At 33.6% G+C, this 12674-nt stretch overlaps 1 protein-coding gene across 1 annotated transcript in view; it reads right to left on the bottom strand.

Annotated features, from left to right (window-relative positions):
• Positions 1-1241: 1241 nt before the first annotated feature.
• Positions 1242-12674, bottom strand: part of SYCP2 (synaptonemal complex protein 2) — a 58571-nt gene continuing 47138 nt past the window's right edge. The window contains exons 32-42 of the mRNA XM_070043632.1: positions 12021-12216; positions 10579-10778; positions 6587-6677; positions 6153-6302; positions 5458-5585; positions 4232-4326; positions 4040-4139; positions 3370-3428; positions 3147-3225; positions 2981-3037; positions 1242-1951 (exon numbers count right to left, since the gene is read on the bottom strand). Of these exons, the coding sequence (XP_069899733.1) occupies positions 1877-1951; positions 2981-3037; positions 3147-3225; positions 3370-3428; positions 4040-4139; positions 4232-4326; positions 5458-5585; positions 6153-6302; positions 6587-6677; positions 10579-10778; positions 12021-12216 (1230 nt within the window). The 3' untranslated portion in view covers positions 1242-1876. The remainder of the gene's footprint in view (positions 1952-2980; positions 3038-3146; positions 3226-3369; positions 3429-4039; positions 4140-4231; positions 4327-5457; positions 5586-6152; positions 6303-6586; positions 6678-10578; positions 10779-12020; positions 12217-12674) is intronic.

Here is a 12674-nt window from a genome sequence, read left to right on the forward strand (position 1 = left end):
TACTCTGGAAACATGGTGAAGGCAGTTGAACAGGGCAGAATAAGGATTACTGATCAATGCTGTGTAGCCACTTGAAATAGGTAGTCATAGGGCTTCCCTGGTGGCGCAGTGGTGGAGAGTCCGCCTGCCGATGCAGGGGACACGGGTCCGTGCCCCGGTCCGGGAAGATCCCGCATGCCGCGGAGCGGTTGGGCCCGTGAGCCATGGCCGCTGAGCCTGCGCGTCCAGAGCCTGTGCTCCGCAACGGGAGAGGCCACGACAGTGAGAGGCCCGCGTACCGCAAAAAAAAAAAAAAAAAGAAATATGTAGTCATAAATTTAAACCTTGATTATACTTCTCAAGTGATGTTCAGGTTGTGGAATGAGGGGTATGAACTAGTGGATAAAGTTGAGGAGAGGAGAGAGGGCAAGAGACTTATTTTGGACTAAGGACTCTAGAATCGGTAAGGAAAGAAGGACAGACAAGAAGGGTAACTAACAGGCAATAGCAGAGGAGTGGTGGAGTGAACAGCCTGGGACTACTCTAGAAAGCAGGCTGGGGTGATGATGTTTGAAGTTGAGATTCAGGGCACAACTATGGTCATGACAGGGTCACAGCAGAACGGTTTAAAGAGCTGGGAGGAAGTAGGAACCTGGGTAGGATTACACATACAGCACAGTATAGGAATTAGTATAATGTATTATTTAGGAGTCTTGGAAGTCTGGCCAAGGATGAGGCAAACAAGGATGTGTGTCACGATGGGATTGATTCTAAAGAAGTCTCACAGGGCAACATGGAGTTTCAACTCCTGAGTAGTAGTTAATATTACAGCAGACCTGTCACTGTTTCTTGACATAGAATCCCTGCTACCATATCAATCAATCAGTAAATCTTAGCTGATGCTAGCAATGGGATAAAGCTAAGATGTGAAGGGTCTTCCTTTGCTTATCTAGACTAAGCAGCCTGTACCACTGTATTTAAATACCGGTAATATCCAAATACTCTGCTACCATGAAGCAGGTAAGTGCCACAGTGAGTGAGGCTGCGTGGTGGTACACTTCAGATGTCTGATTGATTGGAGGATATTTTGCTTGATCCAATGTTCATAAAACAGGAAAATGACTTATAAAGTAAAATAATTGTATAAAATCCCAGTGACAGCATTTATTTCAACTTTATTATATAATTAAAGCAAATAAATGTATATTCATTTTTATACATTAATCTAGCAAAATATATTATTACAATGAACACTAGGGCTTAAAAAGTACTTGTCGAAACAGCCTGCTGCGAGTTAATACCATTTTAATTCTAGATAGACATGTTAACTATTTTAGGCTAGTTAGTGCCTTCTAATACAATGGAGCCATAACTGAATAAATATACTCTCCAACAGTGTGCTGAAAGTAGTGATTTACACTCAGGGAAGCATTTTAAATCAGACTCCTCCCCCTTCTATGCATCACTAAATTTTTATTACTTGTAGTATATTCTGAACTAGTAAATTTTAATAATACTTTAGTTCAGACTTGACTTTTAAAATATATTTTATATGATAATTTTAGTTTATTAGTTTATGAGTATAGTTAACTTGGCAATATTTGTCTCCTGCAAATATTACTATACAAACAAGCCAATTTCTTTTACTGATTGGTTTCCCAAAGCTTTCTAAAAAAAATAGTATTGTACAGACAAAAGTCTTTGGGTCTCAAGAGTCATGTCATAGTGACTGTAGGTTCTTTCTCATCCATTAGAGGACATTTCTTTGAATTTAGAGGTTCCTACAAAGGTACTCTTGCCTGGGTGACATGTATTTTCTTTGTAGAGCTACTCTGGTATTCCCCAGCTATACACACAAAGGAATAACTGGATAAAACTTGTTGATAACAACTAGACATCACACATTGTTTCTTTCATGAGCCATGAATAATGACATCAATCCTCTGCGTACATTAAGAAGCTGCTCTTCTTGCTATGGCCAAGAAGGAAAAAAAATCACACTTTGGTAGTTTTACAGTGAAACTTTAAAATCTAATAAAACAGTAAAAAAAAATCAAGATATTAGATACTATGAATAAAGATATTATGTATCAGTGTTCATTCTATCCAGTTCACCAGGGTCCATTCCTAGATCTCTACAGAATTATGTGCTTATTACTGATATATTTAGATGAATTTAGATGATCAGTTGCGAGAAGACCTCATCTTTTAAACCCCAAATCAATGAAATTTATTTTTTACTTTCTTCCTTTAAATATTAAATCTATAGTCTAGTCTGGAGAAGAACTTCAGCAAGAATCAGTCTAGTTAGTTAGCTTATGCGCTTTAAGCTGAACTGGCTGGCTTAGCCACACATCCTGATCCTCTGCTATATATCAGCATACTGGTTCTATTAAAATTTAATAAAAATGTATTAAAATATCCTGTATTAAAATATCCTGTATCAAAGATTAGTACTAAAATACATATAGAAATGCCTCCACCTTTGAGAAAACACCAAAGGCATGTTCACTTGGAGAAGTACCTTTAGACACCTTCCCCCCCCCAACCCCTGATTGCAGTTGCTGGTCTACTAGACCTTTGGAAAGCCAGCTACTTTAATCCCCAAATCTAAGGAAATGAAGTCTTGTCCAAGTAGACAATAGTTCTTTCTGGGTAGTTCTCCCTGACACAGGACTTCAGAAGACACATCAGGACTGTTGCAGTGCATCGTACTTAGATGCATACAAAGAAATCATGCTTCTAGCTTATTTTTAAATTTCTAAATCCATCTTTTCTTAGGAGACGGACTCATTATTTAAATCACCCCTATTTTTCTACTGTAAATTTGCTCCCATTTTAATTTTAAAAACTTAAAGAACTAAACCCCAGTGGGGCTAAAACTGGCTTCTCTCAATCCAAAAAGACAGAAGAAAAACCTGTGGAAGAATTTCCCATTTAAATATATAAAAGCATGACTGATCATTCCATTTGAAAAACCCAAACTAGATAGCTGATTTACCATTTCCTTAAGAAGTCTGTCTTGCAGCATTTTCATGTTTTCTTTCATCAAACACATCTGTGAATAAATAATTTCCCCCATGAAATTTACTATAAAATTTTCACAGCAAAAAGACAAGTTAGACTGACTAATATTGAGATTATATATAAAAATATAAAATTTATACCTCAGATGTAAAAATAGTTTCTTCATAATCAGTGTTGTAGAAGACATTCTTTTCCAATGAAGCTTTTAAAAGGTGAAGTCTAACAAATAGAATAATGAAAGTTACCTTTGTATTTTAGTTAACAAATTAAATTGCTATAATATAGTATATATAATTTTAATTTTAAACTATTATAATAAAATCTAACGTTATAGATTCTAATCATTAAGAATGTCATACTAACCTCTGCTGTTCACTTTTATGATAGGCACTGAACTTCTGAAATACCTTTTCCCAAAAGCCCTAAATTTCAAAATACAAAACTGATTATAGTAAATTATGACTAAAAATTAAAACTTAGCAGAATTTACTATATTTATATTATTCCTAATTTTAAAAACTTGGCTATTGCAGATGTCCTATACTCTTTCGGCTAAAAAAAAAATTGAAAGCAAACTCTTTCAGACTTTCTCCTTTATTATCGAAGGTATTCATCATAAACTTTATATATATATTTACTGAAGTATAGTTGATTTACAGTGTTTCAGATGTACAGCAAAGTGATTCAGTTATACATACATATATATATGTTGTTTTTCAGATTCTTACAAGATATTGAATATAGTTCCCTGTGCTATATAGTAGGTCTTTGTTGTTAATCCATTTTATATATAGTAGTGTGTATCTGTTAATCCCAAATTCCCAATTTATCCCTCCCCCGCATCATAAACTTAAGTCTGTATTTTTAGTGTATGTATATGAAACTAACTAAAAATCTAAGATTAAGTTATGTTCTAAAAAACAAAAACATTTATGGTGTGGTCTACAAGCAGAAGGTTAACAGAAGTTTTCCTGAGTGTAGCTCTTTAAAAATGAGGTTTTAAAATTATTTTTAAACTCTTAAAAGCACAAACCACAAATTCCTTCTCCAAATCTTTTAAAGACTGTGAATCTTTTTCAAAATTCTCCAGCTCCTCTATGATGATGAGTTGGAATTTGTCAAGTTTTTTGATCCTATTAAAGAAACAAAATGAGATTATTTTTTTTAATGATAGCACTTATAGCACAGCACTTAGAATATTTCAGAAGGGATTTTTAGCACAGACCTATACTCCTGAATCTGATGGTCCACTGTTTTTATATGTTGTTGAGCCGTTTTCCAAGACTGTTTAGTAAAATAATCCATCATTTTGTGGCGGATCTGAAAAATACTCATTTTTAACTTGAAAAATCTTTACAACATAATAATCTAACCAAGACTATATTAAGGCCAAAGCCTTTTCCATGAAATATAAATACCTAAGAAGAACTTAGAAAAGTGAAAAATTAAAAACTCAGTGATCTCAGCTGAAGTGTTAATAAATAAGCTCAGAGCAGGGCCTAGTCCCACCAGGAAGGCTGAGTGAGGGCTGGGATTGGCGATTCTTTTCATAAGTACCTGCCATTCCACATTTACAAAAATGCTAGTGATTATAATTCTCTTCAGCCACACTCAAAGTTATTTATTACCATTTTTCATAAAAACATATATTCGCAGCTAGTCACAGATGTGTAACAGAATATATGAATCAGGGCTTCTCTGTTTAGATGAGACTGACCTTGGATAAATCAAATCAAAACAAAAGAAATATACAGAATCTTAAATAATTTCAGATTTTACCCATGAAGAGATGAAAAAGGCAAAGAAGAGATAGGGCTGATAACCTGTGCAGAAAAATATCTTAACAGGAGGGCAAAAAGAACTGCCTACTCTAAATATAGGCATGTGAGAAAAAGAGATAGGTGGAGAAAACAATAATAATTAAAAGTTATTTTAGAAAGTGTTTTTGTAAACATCACCTCGTTGGAACCTCAGTAACTAAGGATATGTAGGTACAGAACTGGTGAAACAAACAAAGTGAAATGGATTTCTCTGAGGCTGCTCATCCTCTATACTTTAATATAGTACCCTCAACAAGCAGTCACTGCTGTGGAGATTAAAGAATGTATTAAAAAGACTAGGCATGAAAAGAAAATCGTTCAGAAAAAAAAAAAGAAAGTTCACAGAAGACTCAAAATGTTAAACTGAAAAGGAAAATAGGACAAAGAGAACCCATAGAAAAAAAAAAATACAAGTAATGCACAGATTTTAGAAAAGGAACTGGGCTCATGAGATAATAAGGCTTTTCGCCTAGGAATCATTCCAATTTTTCACCAGTACATGAGGAAAGGTGAGTTCACGAAGAAGTGTTTTGTTGCCAAAGGGTCAAACTGACAGTCTAGTAGAAAGTGTGCCATATTGTCATGTTATTGGGTGCAAATATAAATCATAATTTAAAGAATGACAACTCACATGAACTTTCCTCCTAAATTCTGTATTGAACTCCTCACACATCGTCCCTATACCTGAAATTTCAGTTTCCCAGTTCTCCCCAGGAATACAAAAGTCATTTGTTGATAATGGAGATAAACTTTCAGACACTAAAAAATGAAGACAATCAGCCAAAATTAAGATATGCATTGTTATAAATTCAGCATTATTTGTCATGAGGCTGCGAACAAATCTATCTTATTTTTAGATTCTATATGTAATCTAAGGATTATAAAATCAAAGACAGACTACTATATTTTTCATTTAAAATATTATTTTGACTTAACTAAAAAAACCTTCTAGCATGGGAATTAAGGCAGAAACAGTAACATTAAAATAGAACATACTTGGACTGATTTTTAAAAAAAACTAGTTCTTAACTACTACATTATTAACCCAAGTATTTAGTGACACACTCATCTATCAGTAAATTCATACTCTAGTAAAACTTGTCTGTGGTAATCAGTGATAGAATGATAAGGGAGATTTATGAGTAAAAAGACCCTTACTATAACATTATTCAGGTAAAGTGAACTTTGTGATAAAGCATTATCCTTCTTGGATTTATACAAAGTTATCTTTACAAAGGAATTTGTTTTGTGAGTAGAGCCACTCAAGATCTAAGAAACCATTTTCAAAAATAAATGCATTTTGACATAGGCATTTGCTCTACCTACCTTTCCAAGTGTGATGATCTGCACCTTCTGCTTTAGACACTTTCTTGGGAAGCAAGTTTGCTCTTTCTTCTTCTTCCAATTCTGCTTCACCAGGATTACTTAGATTGTCTTCTATGTACATTCGTTTGCGACTAAGATGTTGTGTAGGGCCTTAGAAACAGTTAAAAAGTAATTAACAGTGCTACAATCTTAATTACAAATACCTAATATATACTTGCTTTTATAAAAAAGGCCTTTGTTTGCTTTTATAAAAAAGGCCTTTGTTTCCATTATCTGTATAGTTTTAGGTAACTGTGCATTAAATTCTATTGTACTTACTTTCATTTTAACATTAACTAAATTGACTTAAAATATATAATTTCCTCAGATGAAATTTTACAGCAGTATTTTGGTGATTAACATGTTTTTTAAAAAGCAAGTCTTTGACTACAAACCTGATACATGAGTGGAGTCATAGGACATGCCACACCATATTTTCCCTCTTCCTTCACTAGACATGGATAATGGAGATGCTGAATGACTTTCCTAAAGTATGTATCAGAAATAGGAAAAAATATTCTGTAATTACTCTTGGATTCACCTTTGACCATCTTTCTCAAACTCTAAAGACAGTAAATTGCAAATGCTATCAATTCTTTTTTTTCAGATTGTTTTGTTTCTATACCTTTTTATGTCACACTACCATGCATTTACCTAAATTCTTATGTTAACCTCAATCTTAAATTACAGCAATAGTTTTGAGCTGGCTTTTTTAAACTACTCCTACTTTTCAGTTCTTCCTTATTAGGATTTTGATTTCTTTATTTGAGTCAAGAAATGGGAAGCCATAGAAAAGTCTAAACTAGTTCTTTCAAGCTGTATCTTTAAGCCATATCTTTGTCCTCTAACCTTATGTCTTACTGTTTCAATACACAAGTTTGTTGTTACAGTCACATTAGTCTTTTTGATGTTTTATGAAAATGCATGTCCACTTCCGGTAGCCTTTCTGTACTTAGGTTACTGCTGCTTCTCCAGTCAGTCTGTATATATACCAACCTATCCACTTAGGTCCAGGTCAAAACCCAGCCCACTCCAAGCTGTAAAATTCTATCTTAACATTCTGTATTTTATAGGTTATTAAAATATTTTTGTTGATGGATTGGTGGACTTCTATAGTGGAAAAAAAGCTCACCCAAATTCCTGTATGATCATGAAACCAGAAAGTCCTAATTATAAATATGCCAGTGGTTTAGCAGTGATAGCCTATTTAAGACCATCTCATTTTAAAAATTTCAACTCTTTTTCTATGATCAAACCATCCTACATATTTTAAACATCATATTTTCAGATAATAACCATTGAAAAATACTAAATTATTATAACTATTATTAAAGGCCCGTAATCTGATTCTTATAAGAACCAACTTAGTATAAGGAAAGCTTGATGGATACACTACCATATATACCCCTCTTTTGCTTCAAATATGATTTTCATATGTGGAGGTTCAATTTCCATAAATTTTTTCTGAACTGTAACTGCTTACATCTGAATAGCTGTTGCAATTTTTGTATTTCCTGTATAAGTACACTCCTCCCTCAGTATCTGCGGGGCCGATTCGGTTCCGGGACCCTTACAAATATCAAAATCCACTGATGCTACCGTCCCATATATAAAATAGTGATCCACAGTTGGTTGAGTCCACAGGTGTGGAACCGATGGATATGGAGGGCCAACTGTACCACAGAATTTACATTGTTTCTATTCACAATGGTATTATTCTTAACTGGGCTATGAATGAACAAGACACACAGAAACCCAAAGGAAGTTAGAAAACTAAAGTAAGAAAAACACAACAACATTAAACCAAACTACTTAAATTTTGAGGGAGTAACTCATTCCCTACTAAAACTCAACACCCATTCATAACTGAAAAAAAGGCACTTAAACAATTAGAACTTTAATCTGATAACAAGTATCTACCAAAAACTATCGATAAGCATGCATGCTAGCATGGTATCTATTTAGCACTGCTCTACAGGTCATAGTAACCTTAAAAATGAAAAGACCATGCAGTATAAGGACTGGAAGAGAAAATGCAAAAATTACCATAAAAAACAGTTTATGATTATCTATATTCAAAATACAAGAGAATCTAGGCAGGCGATTATGAGAGAATTTGCCAAGGGTGTGGGGACATATAAAAATCAATAGTGTTTCTACACAAAAGCAAAAAGTTAAAAATCCAGAAAACAATTGTTTTAAAGTTCTTTTTTTTTTACATACAATAAAGAAAAAGGCCCATAAAACACTGCAGAAGTACAACTTTCTTTGTGGAAGATTTGACACAACTTTGTTGGAAATAAGACCAAAAAGTAGAAAAATGAAATATGTCGATGAGAAATCTCAGTAACGATACTGGGAAATGGCAATTCTTCCCTTACACAAACTAATTCTAAATTTTATTGGACAAGCATAGGGCCAAGAGAATTTAGAAGCAGAATGAGATGAGGGTGAGGATGGGGGTGGTGAAACCCCTGTAAGCATAAAACTACACTAATTGAAGCAATGTTGTATTAGCTCGAAGATAGGCACTGTTCTGTATTCTACTGGCCAAACAGCTGACCCATGTGGTTGCCAAGGCTGTGACCAAACTGGCATCACAAATGATGGAGAAAGGAGGGGTATCCAATGCATGATGTGGCACTAATTCACTATCCATATGCAAAGAGGAAGCCTAGGAAGATGGAAAACCTCGAAGTTAAAACTAACATTTGTACAAGAAAGGAAAATATTTTTATGACAATAACTGAGGGAAGGATTTCTTGAAGAACAAAAGATTGGTAAATTTCATTACATCACATTTTGATTTAACTAAGTGAAAGACCGCTACATACTAGAAAAAGAACGTCTGCATTGTATATAACCAATAAAGAATTAATCTCCAGAATATAGTAAGAACTCCTACAAATTTATAGGAAAAATCAAACTATGCAATTTAAAAATTAGAAAAAACACAATTTACAAAGTGGCCAAAAAAGATGAAAATACTCACTGATGCTGTTAATCTGAAAAATGCAAATTAAAGTCAGACACACTTTACACTCATCAGATGGGCAAAAAACTGTAGAAAAATGGGCACTATCACATAGCATTGTTGGAGAGTGTAAGCTGGTACAACTAATTTATATAGCAAATTTCCAATACCTAATTAAGAGTCAACAGTAAATGGGAAACACAGTGTCTCCTGTAAATGTCCAGCCAATAAATATGTTACAATTAAAATTCCATCTAGCACAGATAGCATCAAAGTAGGTGGGTGGGGATGACCTAAGGTGTTGAGATTTGCAAGATGGGATACTAAAGGGAGAAAGGATTCAAGGAAAGGAGGGATGACAGAGCAATACTGAGAAAGGACCATGGGATGATGGTCTAGTGGGAAATGGTTTCAAATTGTGGTCTGCAGAAATTAAGAGTCTTGCAAAGGTGCTTTTGGGGGGTTATCAGAGAGGGAGGGAGGTGTGTAGGCGACAGTTCAGACCCATCTGCTTTAAATAGCATAACTGCATTTTTATTTTTATGTTTGGCACACTGAAGGCTTCATATAAGATTCTGTTTGGCAATCAGTTCTGTAGCTTTATCACTACTTCAAAATTCTCCAAATTAAGCCTTCTATACAGCCCAAGCCAAGGAGGTGAGGTGGGTTTTGTAAACTGGTACCAAAGTACAAACAACTTAAAAAAAAAAAAAAAAGCAGAATTCAAACTACAAACTACTCCTCATAGACATTATATTTTTATCTACACTCCCTCACTTTGGCCCATAATTGATTCCTTTCTCTAATACCTTTTTAAAAGACTTTTGAGCATATGTATGTATTTTATTAATAAGAAATGGTACATATAATAAATGAGCGGCAGAATAAAGACTTTTTCAATATACCATTACGTTAATATTCATGCCATTTAACTATTAAAGTTCCTTTACAAATCTGTAAAGCAAATGCTATAGTCATACTGTTTTCAACTATATTCTTTGTCAGTTTGCTTTGCCAACTTGTGATTTGGTAACTAAAAGGTTACAGACTTCGAGTTATGGTGAAACCGGAAAGAAGCGCCTGTGTTGCAGGAATAAGCCTGTTCCAATCTAGGAAATGTAGTTCTGACATGTAGACAAATAAGCAGTACCTCTTTGGAAGTGACTGTTCCTATCACAGAATTCTTATCAGTACTCTGTACTTCTCATACCACTACATCTTTCTCCTGTGTGTATCAGTCTATTAGTTCACTGAGGCTGTTTTACTTATTGGTAGGTTCCTTCTCTCCCCCAGACCAAACTCAAAACCTTAAATAGACAAGCACTGTACATTTGATTAAGATTAGAGGCAAATGATTTACTCCCTTCAGGTATATCTAATAAAGGAAAAAATATATATACATTATTTCCTTACCAAAAAGAATGATCGTGGAATTGGTGAGCAACTTTCTCTTGTACATAGTAAATTCTTCTCACTGTTCTTGGGTGACTTTACTGGACTTCCATCTCCACTGTTTAAGGATTCAGGTGATGAAATTTTTGGATAAGGTGATACTGATTTTGTTATACAGCCATAGTCCTGAGAAAAATCCCTTTCTGTTATTTTCTCTATACCTATATTGCCTCACAAAACACAAACAAAAAGAGATGGCAGGTGTTAATCACTGACATCTTTAGAAATAGTATTATTAAATTCTAAAAAATACAGTAATTTATCAAATCCTCAAATCTTAGCTGTATTTAGAAAGGATAAATGTTCAATAAATCAAGATAAAATTAAGTGTAAAATATTTTTATAAGACTTTGAATAATATTAATGTCTCAATTTAAAACAAAATTGTAACTATAAGAACTTTCAAAACATTTTCAAACACAAATATCTGTAGTATGGGCTGCACTATAATGATCAACCTAATTATTATCTTGAGTAATTTTGACAGCAGTACTGATATATATTAAAGTCACAGAATTTTATGGTTAGAAATGGCTTGGGAAATCATCTGGTCTACATCCTTTATATATAGATGAGAAAATTCATGGCTGAAATAAGTCTTAGTATAAATGAATTCTCAGACAGTTTTCAAATCAAATCAGGGCATGTGCATCTGTCTTCTAAGTGTGTGCTTATCTGAGATGACAGTGGTCCCAAGCATTATGAAAATATTCTAGAAAAGAACAAAGTAGCTACTTTAGAGGAAATGTACATTAACTGGTGTTGAATGGTCTTGAATTTTAGCTAAAATGACAGACACTTAGAAATGCTTTAAAATAGCCATAAAAGGAAATGAAAAATATACTAAAAGTAGAAACTTATTCTTATAGTTTCTATACTAGAAAAATATATACATATGCCAGAGCTCCAAAGAATAAATTTTCTCTTTCCCAATTATTTTTAAATAAAAGCAAAACTTCAGTTGTTTATGAAGATAATCCACTACAGCTCCAAAGATTGACCATGATATTCCTTGGAGAATTTTGTCAATGAAATGTAAAAATGAGAAAATAGAAATCCCCATCATTATTTCCCTCTTATTAAATATATTTTGAGCTAAAAACATAAGTGTTTATTCAAGCTTTCACATTATAATTTTTAAGTATACATTAAATATTTTCTATATTGAAGCATTTGGTCTTTAACTTCCTAACATGTAAAACTTCAGTGTCATAGTAATATTGTTCCCAAGTCTACTTAGCAAAGACCAAGTTACTAGCATTAACTAGTTTAAAAATGAAGTTTTGACTACTGAAAATCTTAAAACATATCCCTCAAAATTAGTCTTCAAATTGTATTTTCACATAATTAGTTATAAAAGAAAGTTACTGAACATTCAACTAAAAGAAAAAAATGATACTGACATCTCATTACTTCTATAGATGACGGACTCCCAGATAAAGTTACAGGAGATAGATCAAGGTTATTATCTCTTATAGTATCTTTCAGTAGAGGTGAGTTTTTCCATTCTTTTGATACATCCTCTTGTGTTTCGGCAGTGAAGGGATTCTGCTGTTTCTTTGGCAGTTTCATGGTTTTGCGTCTGGAATGGATCTTCTCCTAAATGTATTGATATCTTTCAATTATACTCAAATACAAATAACTTATACTTGGACACATAAAACAATTTAATTAAATCACATTGAATTATTTATTAAATGCCTTGTATCACTACATACAGGCATAACAGGGGCCTCAACATGAGTAGTGAAAGACTTTCTAATACACAAGAAAGCATATGACAAATTCACAGGAAAATATTATAGACTATAATAAATATCCTAATAGATACAAATAAAATGCTATAACGGTTCAAAAAAGATGATTTCCAGTTTAGGGAAACCAGAAGGAATTCCCCGATTTCATGGTACTCAACATGCTCAGGAGTTTGTAAAAGAAGATGGCAAGGGAACATACTGAGAGTATGGAGGACGACTGATATGAGCAAAGGTAGCGAGAAGCACAGCTCTTGTTTGGCAGTCACAGGTTATTCTATTTGACTGGTACAGTTCTGTGTA

The sequence above is a fragment of the Globicephala melas genome, chromosome 15 (assembly GCF_963455315.2).
Source record: "Globicephala melas chromosome 15, mGloMel1.2, whole genome shotgun sequence".
Taxonomy (NCBI): domain Eukaryota; kingdom Metazoa; phylum Chordata; class Mammalia; order Artiodactyla; family Delphinidae; genus Globicephala; species Globicephala melas.